A 20,549-nucleotide genomic window follows, 5' to 3' on the forward strand; every position below is an offset into this window, starting at 1 on the left:
GTGTGATCTCTCTATCACGCTCTCTCCACGGCAAAGCCAACTCTGTCATCACCATGGTCATCTCCGCCAAGGACGGAGGCGGCCTCACCGCACCCGTCAACGCCAAGGTCAACATCAGCGTAGTGGAGGGCTCAGTGGCGCCCCCTGTGTTTGAGCAGGGCCAGTACTTCTTTACGGTATCGGAGGACGTTCTCCGCGGGACTGAAATCGGCGTGGTTCGAGCCAGCAGCAGGACCGGTGAGCCCCTGCCAAATGACACACATGCTCTCTCTCTCTCTCTCTCTCTCTCTCTCTCTCTCTCTCTCTCTCTCTCTTTGTGTTTAGCCTTGTCCTATAGGACACAATGCACTGTATAGATTACTTACATAGCTACTTTAGACATAGTCACACAATACCACCTAATCTTGGGATTACGTTGTGTATACATTGCTGTCCATCAGAGGTTCTGATATACAATGCTGAGTGTCCTTCAGCAGTGTGTTCCCACCAGCCTTGGGCCAGATGTACAAACAGGGTCCCAGCTGTGGTTTGTATCAGCACAGTTCACGTCCATGTAAAATTCCTTCCCTCGACTCTGTTGATATAGTCTTTTTTTTTTGCAGACGTTAATAGCACTTATTGGCTGACAAGTGAATGGGTAAAAATGATTTAGGAATTACCTTGCAGGGCTTATGAACTGACATGCCCTCTCTCTTTCCCTTTCTCTTCTCTTCTCTTCTCTTCTCTTCTCTTCTCTTCTCTTCTCCTCCCTTCTCTTCTTGTCTTCTCTTCTCCTCCTCAACAGGTGTTTCTAAAGATATCTTCTACACGATCTCTGCCGGTGACCCCGACGGCTACTTCACGGTGGACTCGGAGACCGGCGCCCTCCGGACCAGCCTCCCCCTGGACCACGAGGCCTGCTCCTCGCTCATCCTGGAGGTGCAGGCGCGCACCGGCTCCCCGCCGGCCTTCGGCCACGCGCGCGTGCGCGTCACCATCGCCGACGTCAACGACAACGCGCCCGCCTTCCTGCCCTCCTCGTCCGAGTCGCTCCTCCTCCCCGAGGCCACCAAGATGGGCGCGGTGGTGTACCGCGTCCAGGCCGAGGACCGCGACTCGGGCCCCAACGGCCAGCTGAGCTTCGACCTGGTGTCGGCCGGCGGCGGCAACAACGGCGGCCAGCGGGCGTTCGGCGTGGAGCGGAGCAGCGGCGAGGTGCGTCTGATCGGCGCGCTGTCGTACGAGAGCGCGCCGCGCTACGACCTGCTGGTGGTGGCCAAGGACAGCGGCGCGCCGCAGCTCAGCGCCACCTTCACGCTGGTGGTGCACGTGCAGGCGGAGAACGACCAGGGCCCCGTCTTCGACACGCTCACCTACCGCGTGGAGCTCAAGGAGGGCACCGCGCTCAACACCCGCTTCCTCCAGGTGCGCGCCAGGCACAGGGAAGTTGGCACCGTCAATGGAGGGTCAGGGGCGGCCTCGGCCCCCCTGTCCTACCACCTGCGGCCGGACGGCGACGCGGCCGGCTTCGGCGTCCTGCCCGACAGCGGCTGGCTGTTCGTGAAGAGCGCTCTGGACCGCGAGGCCAAGGACATCTACCTGCTCACCGTGCTGGCCACGTCCGGCAGCGGGCACCTGAAGAAGACGGGCAGCGCCACCGTCCGGGTGTCCGTCACCGACGAGAACGACAACTCCCCCCGGCTCTCCCAGGAGCGCGTCTTCCTGGCCGTGCGGGAGAACCTTCCGGAAGGGACGGGCTTCGGCAGAGTCGCGGCAACGGACCGAGACGCCGGCCTCAACAGCCGCTTGACCTACCGCCTCCTCCACAGCGACCGCCATTTCCAGATCAACTCCCAGACAGGTGAGGCTGGCTGAGACCGACCGAGGGTGAAACGATTAGTATCTCTCTTTTTAATTTGCGCGAGAAGAAAACAGGCGGTCGATTTCTAATTAAAAACGCTTTAATCTTTTATTTGGAAAGTCGCGCGGTGCGCTCAGCAGGCCTGTTGTGATTATGAGGAGGGCGCGCAGGAAAGGCCGCGCTTCGCTGTGATGAAGCTCTGGCTCAAACTTCAGGCACTGGCAGGGACGCCTCGTTCCTGCTGCACCCGCTGGACCGAGCGAAACGCGCGTGTGTGATTAAAGGACCCAATTTGTAGCAGAAATTCCCCCGAAACGCGTCCACTGTATTCCTGTTACAAATATCACCCTGTCTGTGGCTTTCTCTTTCTTTCATTTTCCCACAACCCCTTTCTCCCTCCCCCCTCCGTTCTCTCATTCCTTTCTTCTCTGACTCATTCTAATCTTTCTCCTTGTTCCTCTCTCTCTCTTTCTCTCTCTCTCTCTCTCTCTCTCCATCTCTCTTAATCTCAATCTCTGCCTCACAGGAGAGATCAGCACTCGCACAGAGCTGGACCGCGAGCATCAGTCCAGTTACCAGGTGGTGGTGGTGGTGCAGGACGGTGGCACCCCGCCACGCAGCGCTACGGGCACCGCACACATCACACTTCTGGACGACAACGACAACGCCCCGGCCTTCACCCACACACAGCCTGGCAAAGAGACGCTCATTCAGGTGAGATGATCAGTGCGCCATACCTCCAACATGAGCTCATGTTTTCTGTGTCATTCTCTGTGATACTGACTGTGGCTACGTTCCCATGGTTCTCCACTGTAGGTTCTGGAAGGCGTGCCACCTGGAACTCTACTCGGAACCATTCAAGCCAAGGATCCGGATGAGGGGGAGAACGGCACCATATTCTATTCCCTTTCAGGTTTGCCAACATATCTATGCCCTTAGAGCCATACCGCATTCATTTATCTGTTTCATACTGTGTACTGTAGCTAAACTTGTTCCTGTGTATGTTTGTGTATGTGTGTGTGTGTGTGTGTGTGTTTATATGTGTGTGTGTGTGTGTGTGTGTGTATGTGTGTCTGTCTGTCTGTCTGTCTGTCTGTCTGTGTGTGTGTGTGTGTGTGTGTGTGTGTGTGTGTGTATGTTTGTGTATGTGTGTGTGTGTGTGTGTGTGTTTATATGTGTGTGTGTGTGTGTGTGTGTGTGTGTGTGTGTGTGTGTGTGTGTGTGTGTGTCTGTCTGTCTGTCTGTCTGTCTGTCTGTCTGTGTGTGTGTGTGTGTGTGTGTGTGTGTGTGTGTGTGTGTGTGTGTGTGTGCATAGGTGCGAGAGCTGAGCGTTTCTCTCTGAACCCCAACACGGGGGAGCTGCGCTCGGCGTCCCCTCTGAGGCGAGCAGAGAAGGCCGAGTACACACTCACCGTGTCGGCCTCTGACCGCGGATCTCCCCCGCAGAGCTCCAGCAGCACGCTACGCATACAGGTGGGTACAGCTGTGCATTTACACACACACACACACACACACACACACACACACACACACACACACACACACACACACACACACACACACACACATAAGTATACATCTGTCAGCTAAATACCATAACCATAACCACATAAGACACACACACACACACACAGACATACAGTATACAGGTATACATCTGTCAGCTAAATACCATAACCATAGCCACATACACACACACTTGCACACATACACCTGTTGAACATTCCCATACATTCACAAGATGTGACTCACACATGTGAGTGACTCTCTCCTGCTCAGCTACCATCATGCTGATCCTTACTGAAAACATATATTTTACACTTCTGAACCCTGTTCACTAAATCACTCCGGAGTGTTGCGCCTCAGGTGCGCACAGGTTACTCAGACCCGGCATGTGGTGTGAGAGATGCCCCTGCGTGTGATATTGAGCCCATCAAACCGCATACTTCCAGAAAGTGCCGCAGCCACATCAGACGAATGATATACAACACCCTCAGCTGACCTGTCAGAAACTGACTTTGAGATTTGTTCCTTTTTCACTTATCGAGGAGAAAAAAAGCGAGCGAGGGGGAAAAAAATGACCGTAACTCTAGAATTCCAGAAAGACCTGATGTGCTTTCCATAGTATAATACACCCTCAACCTCTCTCTCTCTCTCTCGTTTTTTTTTCACCTCTGCTGAGGTGCAGCGTTCAAAGAGGAACAGGATGCTAATTGTAGAGCGAACAGATGCCTCCGATTTGCCTGTGCTGTGCTTGTGTGACTCTCAGATTAGTGGAGGGGGAAAAGCACCTTGGGATCAAACGCTCCCAGATGGCCTGTGATGAGGCCCAGCTGCGGCTCCCTCTGATCACGGACACGACACACACACACACACACACACACACACACACACAGACACAGACATACACACACATGTGCAGACACATACACACACACACATACACGCGCCGTCGCCGCTTCCTGACACAGTAGCGCGCCCAGGGGAGACATTTGATCATAATAACAGCGAGATTATATTTCGCGTCATATTTTTTTGGGTGAAGCAAGGTGCCTGGTGGATGATGATGACATTGAGAGATCGCTACGTGTGAAAATTGCAAATGGAAAATGTGAGAGAGAGAGATATCCGTAGTGGGATATTTCACCGCGCCTTGCAATAACACCAGAGATGCTCTGGCGTGCTAATTTATGGGTTAATTAATGTAGATCAGAGAGAGTGCAGCACTCCACTTGTCAGTAACCGAAGTTTTTATGGGGGCAGTCATGGGAAGAGGCATGCAGGAAATGACCTCACGCCGCTTTCATGTATCTGACAGTTTAATTGCAGCCAAATTGGTTTAGCTTAAACAGCCCATGTATGTTGTGCTTGGAGTTATCTGAACACATACCCTATATCTCAGGCAGAGAGAGAGAGAGAGAGAGAGAGAGAGAGAGAGAGAGAGAGAGAGAGAGAGAGAGAAAGAGAGAGAGCAAGGGACAGAGAGAGAGTGACAGACAGAGAGAGAGAGAGAGAGATACAACTTATAGTGACACTATTCAGTATCAAACAGATTGTTTTTATAGAACTTAAGTTGACTTTTGTCATTTTATGGGATACTTTTTTATTGGTATGTCGCTCAGTGGAAATCTGATCGCTCTGATCGCTCTGATCTGATCAATCTGATTGATAGTCCCAGGGTCTATCAAAAAGGATGAAATGTTTGTAGATCTTTTTATTCTCTGCCGTTTACTGATCTTTGATCTGTTTGGTTTGTTGTCATATTGAACAGGGTGGAGTGTGTCCCCATGCCTTTGTTTTCCATCTGCCTTTAGATATCGTGGCCTGCTATTGACATGCTTTTGATGGTGTTGATAGCATCAGAGTACATAATGGGAAATGTATTATTTATTATGCGTTCATGTTTTATTATCTTGTATTTGTCAGATCTAATTCCAACAATTTTTTTGGATTTTTTTGTTTTTTCTCTCAACAGGTTCAGAGTTCTGTCAGAGCTTCTCCCAAGCCCAACACTTTATCTATGACCATAAACTCTGTGGAGGGCGCCAAACCTGGCTCTGTGATTGGCTCGGTGAGATCGCACGACCATCGGGACGTTTCGCTCGAGGGCCAGGTGACCTACCTGGTAGTGGGCGGCACGGACGAGGACGGCACGTTCATGGTGGACCGGCTCACGGGAGAAGTGTTCCTGGCGCGCGAGCTGGACTACGAGAAGGGCGCGCACTACGCGCTCGAGATCGAGGTGGACGACTTCTCCAGGGCCTACCCCAGCACCCACATGGTGCAGCTGGACATCAACGTGCAGGACAGCAACGACCACGCGCCCCACTTCCCCGAGGACCCGGTCACCATCGTCATCCCCGAGAACACGCCGGCCGGCTCGTCCATCTACACCTTCCAGGCCACCGACGGCGACGGCAGCGGCCCCAACAGCGAGGTGCGCTACTCCGTCCACCAGCGCTGGCCCGACAACCCGGACCTCTTGACCCTCGACCCTGCCACCGGGGTGCTCACCCTGGCCCAGGAGCTGGACCACGAGGCCACCTCGTCTCTCTTCCTGGTGGTCCGGGCCACCGACTCCTGCCAGGACCCGAGCCAGAGGCGCTGGGGCTCGGTGACGGCGCGCGTCTACGTGACGGACGAGAACGACAACGCGCCCGTCTTCAGCTCGCCCGCCGCCGTCAGCGTCATGGAGGACCAGCCGGTGGGCTTCGTGGTGCTCTTCGTCATGGCCCGCGACGCCGACCAGGGCGAGAACGGACGCGTGTCCTACCGCATCCAGACGGGCAACAGCGCCGGCAGATTCAGCCTGAACCCAAACACCGGTAAGAGATGGACTAACGAACGGCAGCCAACGCCTTCAGCTTCAGCTTCAGCTCCTGCTCCTGCTCCTGCTAACGTCTTAATTTCCACATCTGTTTGGAGTGCTTTGTTTTTTTTTTCGCCTCTCCAGGCCGATTTGCTTTGCATGAAAGAGTAATTTTCATGAAAGCTTTATAGTCATGGGAGTGTGAGTTTTATTTGAGTTGGGAAGGCCTATACGTGGCGCCCCTTTGATTTGATGAATAACGTCCATTAGCGTAAAATTTCCCCCATCATCAAAGAGTGCTAATATAGACCTACTTTAATGCACACCCCTGGATTGGATTGAAACGACAAAGACGTTTAATCCATTTGCCAGCTGGGGAAACCTTTTTATTCCATTAATGTCAAATGGTTCATAAATGAACGCCTTCTGATTTTTAACATTTCTGCTTTATGCATACGCATTTTTTCTGTCCGGCCCAGAATTGCCGCAACCAAGTGTGGGTTATAATGGACTGATACTGACCAGAGACCGGGGAGTATTTTTCGAGTGTTTGTCGGTGGTGGTGGTCTGGCAGTGGGTTCGTTCGGCCATTAAGCGCATAAGCAGAGCCCTCGGAACAGGGGAGAGGGGGTGGGGGTGGGGGGGACGGGGGACGGAAGCAAACCCAAACAGCGGCTGAAGTGTTTAAGGCAAAAGTGTGTCGAGTGAATTATAAATAAAAGCGGGGCCCATACACAGATGTCTCCCATAAGCAAACAGCCCTGCATCATCACGTCGGTGCTTCTGTTTAAACTCTCAGAAACTCTCACCTCAGTTCAACCACTAACCGTTAAGACGAGCTACAAAAATGGGGTTTTAGTAAAGGGAAAAAGTGTTAAGTAGTATTTGGTAAGACAGTGCTTAAAATTTACTGTTTTTGGACTCGGGACTCGGGATTTTAATGGTTAAGGAGGAAAGTGCTCTCCGAAAATGTCATCGTGGAACCTTGAATGTTTGTATACCAGTGATTTGTGTGGTGCACTGTGTATTTCATGAGACTTTTTTTGTGTTTATATCAAGTCTATTATGTAGATGTGTCTTGGTAGGCTAGAAATGAATGTGTTTACTGCCTCTCTCTCAGTATGGAAAAATAGAAGTTGCAGCCAAAACATTTTTTACAGCTCCCTAAAGTATGCAACTCCAAACGGTCTCACAGGTAGTGTGAACACCTTGGTTTAAGTTTTGTGTGTGTGTGTGTGTGTGTTGGTGCTGAGCGTTTCTCTCTGAACCCATGGGGAGCTGATATGCTTTTGTGTATTGTGTGTATGTTCATTATCATGCACACAATTTCATCTTGCAATGTATCTTACAGCTTCAGCTTGCACCTTTTTGCAGATGTGGAAGCTGCTTGAAGTTCCTTCCTTGCATGCATTAACCTTTCGCTTGGCTTCTGCAGAAATACCACACGGAAAAAAAAAACAACAACATTTTACGACCACACTTTTTCTTCTCACTCCCTTCTCTCTTCCCTTGTTTTTTTTTTCTAACTTTCTTTCTTTTTCCTCTGCCTAGGTTCTCTCTCTATCCTCAAAGCCTTGGACCGAGAAGAGCAGGAAACCTTCAACCTGACCATCGTCGCCGAGGACCACGGGACGCCCCAGCACTCCACCACGCAGGTGCTGTCCGTGCAGGTGATCGACGTGAACGACGAGGCCCCGCTGTTCGAGAAGAGCACGTTCGAGGCCCAGATCCAGGAGAACCAGGAGCCCGGGACCACCGTCCTCACAGTCTCGGCCACAGATCGCGACCAAGGTGACCGCGGCGTCCCTGAGCGACCTACGCCATTCGTACGCCATTCGATGCTGGCCTGCGCTCTCCACTGTAGTGCATGGAGCATTTCTCCTGCATTCAGTCATGTCTTGTGTAGCTGCAGACACTATCCAGATTAGGCTGGGGTAAACACTGTGGCCTAATTCAGCGCTGGCTTGTTGTGAAGGGAATAATGTAATGCTGTGTTGCCACATTGTAAGACAGCAGTGTTTGTTTTTAATCAAACACTGGGAAAGGGGGTGTGGGCCTGCATTCTGACAGTCTGAGTCAGGAGAATATGAAACAGGACGATTATAAACTCCCCGTCCAGGAACTATTAGTGAAGTAAGGAGGTGTTGTTTGCCAAGGCCCTCTCACTTTGCACGCAATCGGGCAAACGGGTGCCAAGGACCGAGGAGAGAAAGGGAGAGAGAATGACAGAGACAAAGAGAAAGCGCAAACTTGTGTCAAATGCTTTCTCAGCATACTGAGCTGTTAGTGGAACATATGGAGTGTATTTATTGTCTTTTCACAAAAACAATTCCGAGCAACACATGTTTTAGTAGTCCGTATTGTAGATTTTGGTTGACCAATGGAAAATCTATAAAATACATATTATATATCTTAATGAAACACATAGAGTATTTACAGGCGTAAGGAAAAGCTTTTCATTTAATTATTATGACTTTTACTTGTTTACATTCTTACATTTTAGCTGACCACACAAAGTCAACTTACAAATAGTTTTTTGTGAGTGATAGCATCCAACCGCAACCCTCATCTTGCAATAATGTCTGAAAATAGATGAATAAAAACAGTAGTATCTGATACAATGGAGGTCAACTGGAGGTCAGCATTGACGATCACGCGATAATCTCTCCATTGTGTTTTTCTCAGGAACAAATGGACATGTCACTTACGGGGGAGTGTCTGAAGATGGGTTCACCATCAACCCAGAGACGGGCGTCATCACGGTCACCGAAGCCCTGGACAGAGAGCAGCAGGACCACTACACTCTAACAGGTACAGTCAGCCCCTTATAGCACAGCTGTAGTAGTAACAGCGCGGCTTTGCAACTGCTGCCAACGTTTTCCAATTACCGACCCGCCGCACGTACAGTACCTTTCCCCCACACCTGTGTTGTTCTAACCGATCGTGTTGTGTCGCCGCAGTCTATGCCAAGGACGGTGGCATGCCGCCAAACTTCGCCAAGGCCACGGTGCACATCGCCGTGCTGGACGAGAACGACAACGCGCCGGTGTTCGGCCGGCCGCAGCACAGCCTGGAGGTGCCCGAGAACCAGGCGCCCGTGGAGCTGTGTGTCCTGCGAGCCACGGACCTGGACACGGGAGAGGGCGGAGAGCTGGAGTACAGGATCATAGGTAGGCTGGTCACCTCCAGTGGGCACACACACTGTCCTCGTTACTCATGTTTGAATACTTTTGGACAAGTGGACAAGAGTACAAGATCATGGGTACTGTAGGCTGGTCATCTCCAGTGCGCACACATACCATCCTTGTTTTTTCTTTGGTACTCATTTTTTATTGTATTGGTGGGTAACAACATACGTGAGGCATTGTAACAATACAGATACACCTACCCATACATAACCACCCCCCATCCCCCTCCCACCCCTACCACATGAGATACAACACAACTACGCTTACAGTCCTTGTTACTCATATTTCAGTACTTTTGGACAGTGGAGTACAGGATCATGTAGAGACAGTAGTCACTGGCCTGAGAACACTGGTTGTTTATAGCTGCCCAGTATGTTTGCTCCTCGAGTCCTCACTCACACTTTGAGTTGTGTTTTCCGTAGTGTTTTTGAGGCCAGTGTACAAGATAGACGTAGAATAGCTTCTGTTATTGTATGAATGGTGGTTTCCCATAGCCTTGCATTCCTACTCTATTAGACCAACTCGTGAGTGTGCTTTCATTAGTATTCCCCAAAAGCTTGTGCTGCTGGAAACCTCTAGGGGGATTTAACAATAGATGTTTTCTCCCTGCGTCCTCGGTGAGTATGGCCTGGTTTCTGAAGTGGATCACAGGTATGCCTCATTAGTGCACATAATCTGACATCTTGTGTATGCGTCAGGTGTGATTCCCTCGCAGTTGAAACTCACATGGGAACACGGGGGTCTGGCTCGTGAGTTTCAGCAGAGAATGAGAATGCCTAAAGCTCAGTGGATTTACCTGGGAAAGACTGAAATCTTACTGTCACCAGATCTAACACAGTGTGTATATTTGTGTGCGTTTATGTGTGTGTGTGTGTGTGTGTTTGTGTGTGTGTGTGTGTGTGTGTGAGGGGTTGTGGTGAATGTGTGTGTTCATGCAGGTGTGCATGAGTGCGTGTGATCATCACAGTAACAGCAGGCATCTGTATGTGTATAGAATATAAACTTGCTACTAGCGTTCATCATTCGGAAGTTTGACCTGATTGCGGTGACATCTTCAAAGAAACACCAAAGTGTTCACCGAGGGCTTTAGATCTGACATAAGCTTACTTATTTATCTCACAAGATTCACCTGGGATAGCCTCAAAGTTTTTCTGTTTTTGAAGTGAAGATAAAGCTCAGTGTGTGTCTGTGGTGCAGGCCAGGGATTGAGCGTGTGGTTGAGCTGAGAGTGCTCTTTGGAATAATATGCACCCTGGGTTCCATTGTGTTTCAGACCATGATAGGTCATTCTGATGGCTTTAAAAAAAAAAACAGTCACGTTTGAGTTGTGGGACGGGAGTTGTGGGACGCTCTGTACTGTGCAGCTGTATATGTGAAAAGGCTTTATCTGTTTATTAAGCAGTCAAAATAATTTCCAAATGACATTATTATTATCATAAGACATTCTAAACATTGACTTAAACGTGCACTCAAAATGCAGCGGCGTTATAGCATATGACAACGTGGCATATGACGTCTGGTTTATCTGCAGTACTGATGACATTGGCATGTTTGCATTGAAAACATTTTAATAAGAGTACTTGGAATGCTTTTATGGTCGCGAAATAAGATATAATGCACACACGTGTTGTGCTTTTATAACACTCCGAAGGGTTGTTCCAGGCCACTGAACCTCCAGCGAGTGGTCACGTCGTGTCCTCTCTCTATCCCCCTCTCTGCAGCTGGCGATCCTGACGGAGACTTCCAGCTGGACCGGGCCTCCGGAGCGCTGTCCACGTCCCGGGGCCTGGACCGTGAGAGCCGGGCCAGCTACACCCTGGAGGTGGCGGCCCAGGACCGCGGCACGCCTCCCCTCAGCAGCGTGACCCAGGTGCAGATCTCCGTGCTGGACGTCAACGACAACAGCCCGGCGTTCCCGAGCGCCAGCCACGCCGTCGACATCTCCGAGGACGCGGCCGAGGGCTCGCTGCTGCTGGAGGTGTCCGCCTCGGACGCCGACGAAGGCGACAACGGGAGGATCGTGTACTTCCTGAGCCACGAGGCCGGCGGCGCGTTCGCCATCGACCCGGACACGGGCCGCGTCACCACGGCCGGGCCGCTGGACCGCGAGCGGCGGAGCTCCTACAGCTTCCAGGTGGTCGCCGTCGACTGCTCCCCGGCCTCGCCGCGCAACGCCACCACCCAGGTGACCGTCACCGTGCTGGACGTCAACGACAACGCGCCCTTCTTCGTCCAGGACCCCCTGGTCATCAACGTGTCCAGCAGGACCGTGGCCGTGCATCAGGTGGTGGCCACCATGCGCGCCGAGGACAAGGACTTCGGTGCCAACGGCTCCGTATTCTACCGCTTCGCCAGCCCCGTGAGGGGCTTCACCATCAACTCGCTGACCGGGGAGATCCGGGTCACGGAGGCTCTCAGCGGTCTCACGCAGGCCCATCGCACCCTCATCGTGGAGGCCATGGACCAGGGCAGCCCGTCCCAGTCCTCCCTGGGAGTGGTCATCATCTACGTGAAGGAGCAGGACTACAGCGGCGTCCGTTTCTCTCGCACCGCCAGAGATGTCAGCCTGCTAGAGAACGCAGCCAAAGGTCAGTTACACGGTCCGCTTATTATGTCTCCCAAACAAGTCTCTTAATAGATTAAAAAATCCCAATAAAACGATGACAATTACATGAGAAAGTTATTGAAAGATTTATAGTGCGGATATGATTCAATATGATTCTTGGCAAAGTAGGTCTAGATTGTGTGGGAAAATTTTTTGCCTACCTTTCTGGCATGAGAAAAGGAAGAACCGTGAAGAACCAACCAAGAACAACCATATTCTTCCTGGAAAAGTAGAAAAAAGTAAAAGAAAAAAAGAGAAAAAAAAACAGAAAAAAGGCATATTTTTCCTTTGTCTGTGGTCCGCCCTTGTACTCTAGTGAAGACTTAACGGTGGCACTCTCTCCCTGCAGGCACTCAGGTGGCACAGGCCCAGGCCCAGTTCCCGGACGGCTCCCGCAGAGGCATCAGCTACAGCATCTTCAGCGGAAACAGACTGCAGTCTTTCAGCATCAGCGCTAACACTGGTGAGTGAGACTGCACGCAGCAAGACAGACAGACAGAGAGAGAGAGAATTTGTAGAAGATTTCCTGGAAGAGGGTTCAGCATGGCACTGACAAGCAGTTTTAAATTCACAGGAGAAGCACACTCCAATGTGAAGATACAGTCCAGTAAATTCACAGGAGAAGCATAGTCCAATGCGCAGATAGTCCAACACATCCTGTGTTTTATGTGTTCCTCTTCGTTGCATAATTTATTATCGATGCCTAGAGACACATCTCAGAGCTGGCCATACTGTACCTGATTATCCCCATAGGTGAGATCTGGGTTCAGAGCTCCAGAGGCTTGGACTTTGAGGACGCCCCGAGACTCCGCCTAGTGGTGAAGGCAGAGACTGCGTCCTCCAGCTCCTTCATGGCCCTCAACCTCATTCTGCAGGACGTCAATGACAACCTCCCGCGCTTCCAGCTGCAGAACTACGTGGCCTACATGCGCGAGGCACAGGGCTACGACGCCCCCATCATTCAGGTCAGGCCTCCCACAGTGGCGTCAACATGGCGTCTTTCCAAATGAGTTAATCTAATGATGTGCAAACACAGTTTTCCAGAGTATTTTAAAAGACCTGGTGAAGATGTTTATATTATCCTATGGCTTCCCACTGTCCAATGAATGTCCACACCCTGTAATCATGGGAGTTTGTGAGTTAATCGTTTTGCCTCACAGGTCTTGGCCGAGGACGTGGACCAGGGGCAGAACGGTCAGGTGACCTACTCTATCCAGTCCTCCAGCATGAGCGGCCTCTTCAAGATCGACCCTGTGACGGGCAGCATAACCACAGCGGCCATCATGGATCGCGAGATCTGGACCCAGACCAAGTGAGTGTGTGTGCGTGTGTGTGTGTGTGTGTGTGTGTGTGCGCCCGCATGTACTGTACTGTATGCGTGTGTGTGTTCTTTGTCTGGCAGTGCAGCGAAGTGAAGTCATAGCTCTTTGGGGGCTTCGTTCCCCTGCTTTGTGGAATGTACCAGTCCTCCCTCCCGCGCTCTATTTCTCTCTCTCTCTCCCTCTCTCCCCTCCCCCCCCCTCTCTCTCGGTGGCGTTATCACCCTGTGTGTGATGTGCTGCGGACCTCTCGGCTTTCCCCATGTGTTTTGATTCAGAAGTGCTCCCCTCTGCTCTCTCCGACTCGCGCTGGGAGTTTCATTTCCCACATATTCTGACCCGCTGGTGGTTCAATTTTATTTTATCAGTGTGTTCTTTTTGTCCTTCCCCTGAAAATAAATTAATTCTTTCTTTTTACCCTTTTGAAAAAAAAAAAATAGGGGTAGGAAAAAAAGAGTTGTAGGAGATTTTAAAAAAAAGCTCAAAGCTCTAACGTTGGAAATGTTCCTTTGGACAGGCTTGTCGTTACGGCGACGGACCGGGGAAGCCCAAGGTTGACCAGCACTGCGGTTCTGACTGTGATCATCGTTGACCTCAATGACAACAGCCCCACCATACCCCTGCCTTTGGAAGTGCGGGTGCCAGAGAGTGAGTGATTGAACACACCGCCCCATACATACTGTATACTACTTCATTTACCGTAATTTCCCAATCATATGACGCAGCTTATACATTGATTTTGCTAAATTTCTTCAACTATTAGGTTAAATCACGGTGGCAGTTGATATAGTATTAATATGGTTTTGTTTCGTTTAACCTACATAAAACACTGTTCTGTGGCTTATACACAATGCGGCTAATACACAGCAAATTACTGTATGACCACGTCTTGTTTTAGTGATTGAACATGCTGCCCCATACATACACAGTACTACTTTACTTATGACTGGGTCTTATTTTAGCTCAGCACTTAAAACACTATTTTAGCTCAGTCTTAAAACAACCGATCACTTCTCATGACCATAACTATTCCCATATCTCACTGCCTCTTCAAGAGCACTCTGGTTCACACATGATAGTTATCAAGAGTTATTAAGTGTTCCCACTCCCCCGTTCCTGCTTTTCCTCACTCGTCACCCTGTCTGAGAGAGCTATCTCTGTTTGCCTCTGCCCACCCCTCAGACTCTCTGATCGGCACGGAGATCACCATGGTGACGGGGAACGACGTGGACTCGAGCCCTGCCCTGTCCTACACCCTCCAGCTGGACGCGCCTTCGCAGGGGAAGTTCGGAATCCACCGCTTCAACGGCAGAGTGTCTCTGACTGCTCCGCTAGACTTTGAGGAAAAAACATGGTACACTCTGACCATCCAAGCCTCGGACTCCAAGCACAAGAGCGAAGCCAACCTCACCATCCTGGTGGAAGATGTGAATGATAATGTTCCCACGTTCAGTCAGGATCTCTACCAGGTGAATAACAGTTATGGGGTGGCCCGGTGAACCCACAGAATATTACCACATTACCTCAGCTTTAAGCCTCCCGTATTTGAAACACTTCAATGAGTCTGTATATGTGTCAGACTTTTTAATAGTAATCATATGGGACCTGTTTTTTGTTGTGTGTCACTTTACATTTATTTGCATCAGTTTGCATTTAATTTGAATCAGAAGTGTATACTACGGTTTATTTATTGCTCCAGAGGTTGTAGGTTTTCCAGATATTCACACCTTATTAAATTTGATGGAATTGAATTAACCTAACGGGGAATTTGTTCTTGTATACACAAACTCACTGTAATAAATAGTATATAATTTTATAGTCAGCCTCAACATGAATATGACTGTTGAGGTTTGCCAGTGTGAGTGGAAATGACTTCACCTTTAACGAGAAGGGACTTTGGGGAGGGAAAGGAGATGAATTAGGACGACGCCTTTTATAGGTCCTTTCCTCTTTGCTGTAAACCGCACATGACATGACTTGTTTTTATTTCCCAGGTAACCCTGCCAGAGCATTCTCCACCTGGAAGTCCTATCGTCACCGTGACGGCCACTGACCGAGACTCCGGCGAGAACGGAAAGGTCACCTACCGAGTGATGTCATCTACAAGAGATGGCTTTTATATCAACCCTAATAATGGTGAGATGGTGCAATTTTTTCTCTTTGAAAAAAATACTATAAATAAATGATTGAAAGCCTACCATATATGATGCCTGCTATCTGTATGTACCAGTAAATTGTTTATTGATATTTGTAAAGTTGAAATGCGCTGATGTTTATGTCTTATGTTTATGTATTTTCACAGGCACTCTCTTCATCAATGAAAAAGCGGAGTTTGACCCTGAACGCCCCTCTGTGAATGTTGTTATTGAGGCTCGAGACGGAGGGACTCCATCCCTGTCGTCCATCACCACTGTGCAGGTCCAGCTAACCGACGTCAACGACAACGCCCCCATGTTCCACCAGTCGGAGTACCGAGCCACGGTGTCTGAGGACCAGCTCCCTGGAGCCACCATCTTAACCCTGGAGGCCGTGGATGGAGACATGTCCCAGGAGAATTCCGGCTTCGACTTTGCCATCGCCAGCGGCAACTCTGGGAACGCCTTCCAGATCGAGAGCAGCGTGCGTTTCATCGAGGGCCACGGCTTCCAGACGGTGGGCACGCTGATACTCGCCGAGCCGCTCGACTTTGAGACCACGTCGCGCTACAACCTGACCATCGTGGTGTCGGACCGCGGCGTGCCTCAGCGCAGCTCCAGCGTCCCCGCCGTCATCACCGTCAGCGACGTCAACGACAACCCGCCCGTGTTCAGCCGCGCCGAGTACGCGGTGGCGCTGAGCGAGGGCGCGGGGTCCGGCACGGAGGTTCTCCGTCTGACCGCCACCGACCCAGACTCGGCCCCGAACGCCGAGATCCAGTACAGCATCAGTTCGGGCGACGAGATGGAGCTCTTCTTCATCGACCAGTGGACGGGAGCTCTGCGCCTGCAGCGAACACTGGACCGCGAGAGCCGGTCCTCACACGTGGTCATTGTCCAGGCGTCAGACGGCCACGGACATTTCGCCCTAGCGCCGGTCACCCTGGAAGTGAAGGACGTCAATGACAACCGGCCGTATTTCCCAATCGAGACCATGACCGCAAACATCCGAGAGAACCAGCCACCGAATTCCCCCGTCACCGTGCTCCATGCCATCGACTATGACACCGGAATCTACGGCCAGCTGAAGTACTTCATGGTGGATCGGTCCGGCTTGGGAAGGGACTCTTTCCTGATTGACCAGACCACTGGTGAAGTGAGCTCTCGTACAACCTTTGACTTTGAGAAGATCAACTCCTTCAATTTCGTGGCGGTGGCAGTAGATGCCGGCAACAACTCGGCCACGGTCACCGTACAGGTGTACGTCACGGGCGTGGACGAGTACGATCCGATGTTCACGACCACCGACTTCTCCTTTGTCATCCCAGAGGGAGCCAAGAAGGGCCAGAGCATCGGTCAAGTCCAGGCCATGGACGAAGACGGAGGGGTGGACGGCATAGTGCTCTACTCCTTCCCCGATCCCTCGCCGTACTTTGACGTGAATAAGACCTCAGGGGTGGTCTTCCTCAAGATGGACAGTTCCAGCAGCCACTCGAGTGGGTCTGGCCGCTCAAAGAGGGACACCCGTTTGATGACGGTAGACATAAATGCGCATGGCCCCCTGGACACTTCTCGAGTGACCACAGCTCAGCTGTCCATCGACGTGACAAACACCAACTTCGGCCTGGCGCCAGATCTCAACATCCTTCTGATATCCATCATTGCGGCCTCCCTTGGCGTCGTGGTCATTCTGGTCATCATCGCCATTGCTCTGTTCGTTGTGAAGTCCAAGCGCAGGAAGAAAGGCCAGGATACCGGCAACGCCACCTCAGGCACGGCCATGCAGAAGCTGGATGACTCCAAATCTGCAGGAGGGGAGAGGATCTACCACCAAACCCTTCCCGGCTATGGAGGTGACCAGGGTGGGGCGGGTGGAGCCACCTACCCCCGCGGGGGTTCCCTGGACCCCTCCCACTCCAGCGGAAGAGGCTCAGCGGAGGCCGCCGAGGACGACGAGATCCGGATGATCAACGAGTACCCGCGCGTGGCCAGCATCACGTCGTCCATGCAGGAGCACATCTCCGCCCGAGGGCCCGACTCGGGTATCCAGCAGGACGCCGACCAGCTGTCCGACATCTCCTGTGAGCCGGGAGCCCTGGATGCCAGCCAGTGGTTCAAAGGCAAGAAACTGGGCAGTCTCAGTGGGACCCTACTCTCGGGTCAGCTGCCCGTCTACAGGGATGAGGGCGGCGGATACCTGGGTGTGGGCAGGGGGTTGAATGTCACCCTTCCGAAGGACTACACCTTCCCCGAGGATGGGAAGCCGCCGGTGGACGGTTCTCTGACCGCCATCGTGGCCAGTGACGAGGAGTTACGGGGCAGCTACAACTGGGACTACTTGCTCAACTGGTGCCCGCAGTTCCAGCCGCTGGCCAACGTCTTCACCGAGATCGCCCGGCTCAAGGACGAGACCATACCGCCCAACAACCCGCGCCGACCCTTCCAGCCCAAGGCCAAGACCGACCCCAAGCCCCGGATCGACCCGCCGCCTCTCATCACGTCCGTCGCCCACCCCGGCGCCAAGTCGGTGCCGCCCAAGCCGGTGGCCATCGGCCGGACGTTCCCGCACCTGACGTCGCTGCGCCGCTCGCCCATCAGCCACGAGGGCTCCATCTCCTCGGCCGCCATGTCGCCCAGCTTCTCGCCGTCGCTGTCGCCGCTGGCCGCCCGCTCCCCGGCCGTGTCCCCGTTCGGGGTCACCCAGGGCCCCTCGGCCTCCATGATCAGCACCACCACGGACCACAGCGACGACTCCGAGATGAGGATCTGACCAACTCGCTCGGGTTTTCCGTCGCCGTTGCCGCCACCGCTGCTGCTGCTGCCAAAGACTTTCTCTGTAAAGAACGGCACATAAGAGCAAACCTTTCGCTCCCTTAACGAGTCATTGGGAGCACTCGCGCAGGACACCACAGAAAGTGTCTGACGTGAGCCATAGAGATTGGATGAAGAGATTACAGAGAGAGGACAATAGGGGGGGGACCGTCTCATCCCCCCTCTGTCCACCCACATTGTGACGTAGGTCTCTGATAACTCAAGGGTTATAAAGAGTTGATACTGTTGCTGCTGTTCAATGACGATGCCCTTTTTATCAGACCAGCCTTAGTTTTGATGTCGGAAGATGTATGTGCCCTTTTTGCATCGCCTCGCTGGCTGGCCAGGGAGATAAGCGTGTAGTGCTCTTTTGTCAGACTGTTATTAGATTTTGGGACTGAAATCCAAGGTCAGCCAAACCCTTTCCTCTTGAAGACTTTGTAGACTTGTACTGTTTATGTACACTTTGAAAGGGGAACAGACTTTTTTCGTATTTTGATGCTCATGAACATGTCTAATGCTTTCATGTCTATCTCATTTATTTTTTTATGTTGTATGGTGTTAATTTACGGTGCCATTGCCTCCAATGAAGAGGTTTTTCATTACAATCTATTTACGTATATGTATATTTGTATGTATGCTAGCAGCCATAGTATGTATGATGTATTATTGTATAGTTTCTAGGATTGCCGTATGGTGTGTTTGTGAATCTTTGACATCTGTGATGTGAATGAGTGAAAACTGTGCTTTGATAATTATTTATACTGAAGAGAGGGAATGTTGGGAAATTTAGGCAACCAGAGTGCTGTATTATATCCAAAAATGTCTTTTTTTAAAAACAAAATATACATCTTAGCAAGCCTTTTTGTAGAAAAGCTTGGACATGTAGCCTTCTAGTAAAACTCACCGAATTATGTGTGACATTAACTTGTTGCCAATGATTACCCCCCCGCCTCACTGTAATGTGACTGATTGTTGTTGTTTTTTCAAACCAGAACAAATTGATTCGTATTGCAAATGTGTTTTTTCTTTTCGTTTTCGTAGCAGGGGCCTAGCCCTTCCTCCAATCACTCTTGTGTCTTTCAGTGAAATGCTTTCTGAACAAAAGGCCAGTGACATATCCCAATGTGATGCCAAGGCATTGTTAAGTGGTATGGCATACATGTGGTTGTGTCCTGTTTGATTTGAGGCGAACCATCATCGACGTCTTGGTGGGTTTTTAATGGTTGTCCAAGCGCAATCAGACGTGCATGTTTGTTAGGGGTTTGTCCCCAGACATCTGCAAGTGACACAAGTGTTGAAAGTCGCAGTGTTCTGTTCTGCTGCGTTTGCTTGCACTGTTCTGGGCCAGAGGATGGAGACGACGACAGCAATCAAATGTCCTCGTGTTTTCAGAGGATTGTTTGGCTACCTCTGGTGCATGCATAACTCCACCACTGCCTCAAGGTAAACTGGTTCCCATTGGGTAAAAAAAGTTAACATGCAATGACAGACATTTGGACAGCAAATTAGCTTAAGAAAAAAAAAGAAAAAACTGAGAATCATTTTGACTTGAAGGATTGGACTGCATTGGACTCCATTTTGAGGCTTAATCAAGACCGCTCTCAAGATACTTGGCAGCAGAATGATGGTAGAAATAATCTGTACATATATTTAAAGGAAATAATAAATTTCTACTGATTTCTTTTGTCAAACTAGACTCTTGTGTTCTTCTCCCAAATTAAAAGCCATGGCCTTGGAATGGGAATTAAAATCCAATTAAAAGTTAAACAAAGAACAACTTCTCTGGTTCTCACCAGAGTAGTTTTGGAAGGTCAGTTAAATTTGTACTTCATCACAAAGCTCTGTGCCAGGACATGTTTTTTTTTTTCTAGTGTGAACTGGAATTGGCTCTCAAGGATAATCACAGCACAGAAAACAAGGTTACAGCGGACAATGTACTGTTGGAGTGAATCCTGTTTATGAATAGTGTAGTGACACACACACACACACACACCCACACACACACACACACTCGCATACACACAATCCAGCATACTGTGTATAGGAAGTGTTTATGAGCATAAGAGCTTTCAATAAGATGTGTCTCATAACGGATTCAAGTGGCGAAACATGCCAAGAATGCATATGATGTTGATCTAATGGATAATTATAAAATTGCGTACTCACATGGAAGGCAGGCATGTTTGCATAGCTGGCAGAGGATTTCTGCCCCATTTCTTCACTAAGAAATGGAGGAAATTTGCTTCTGTTTCCCTCTCTCATTCAAATGTTGGTTAAGATCATTTTGAGCTGTGTTTTCAGCCAGAAGGAAAGAGAGAGAAAACTTGAAACCTATATTT

General features: G+C 50.6%; 1 protein-coding gene across 1 annotated transcript in view; it reads left to right on the forward strand.

The window, feature by feature from the left end:
• LOC134079774 (protocadherin-16-like) overlaps positions 1–19,703 on the forward strand; it is an 88,603-nt gene extending 68,900 nt beyond the window's left edge. Inside the window, exons 4-20 of the mRNA XM_062535850.1 lie at positions 1–237; positions 785–1,840; positions 2,367–2,554; positions 2,657–2,753; positions 3,156–3,313; positions 5,316–6,165; positions 7,701–7,940; positions 8,835–8,960; positions 9,110–9,319; positions 11,059–11,925; positions 12,292–12,405; positions 12,696–12,907; positions 13,103–13,254; positions 13,779–13,909; positions 14,444–14,730; positions 15,256–15,397; positions 15,564–19,703. Coding sequence (XP_062391834.1) covers positions 1–237; positions 785–1,840; positions 2,367–2,554; positions 2,657–2,753; positions 3,156–3,313; positions 5,316–6,165; positions 7,701–7,940; positions 8,835–8,960; positions 9,110–9,319; positions 11,059–11,925; positions 12,292–12,405; positions 12,696–12,907; positions 13,103–13,254; positions 13,779–13,909; positions 14,444–14,730; positions 15,256–15,397; positions 15,564–18,166 — 7,670 coding nt within the window. The 3' untranslated portion in view covers positions 18,167–19,703. The remainder of the gene's footprint in view (positions 238–784; positions 1,841–2,366; positions 2,555–2,656; positions 2,754–3,155; positions 3,314–5,315; positions 6,166–7,700; positions 7,941–8,834; positions 8,961–9,109; positions 9,320–11,058; positions 11,926–12,291; positions 12,406–12,695; positions 12,908–13,102; positions 13,255–13,778; positions 13,910–14,443; positions 14,731–15,255; positions 15,398–15,563) is intronic.
• The last annotated feature ends 846 nt before the right edge of the window (positions 19,704–20,549 follow it).

The sequence above is a fragment of the Sardina pilchardus genome, chromosome 5 (assembly GCF_963854185.1).
Source record: "Sardina pilchardus chromosome 5, fSarPil1.1, whole genome shotgun sequence".
NCBI classification, from domain to species: domain Eukaryota; kingdom Metazoa; phylum Chordata; class Actinopteri; order Clupeiformes; family Clupeidae; genus Sardina; species Sardina pilchardus.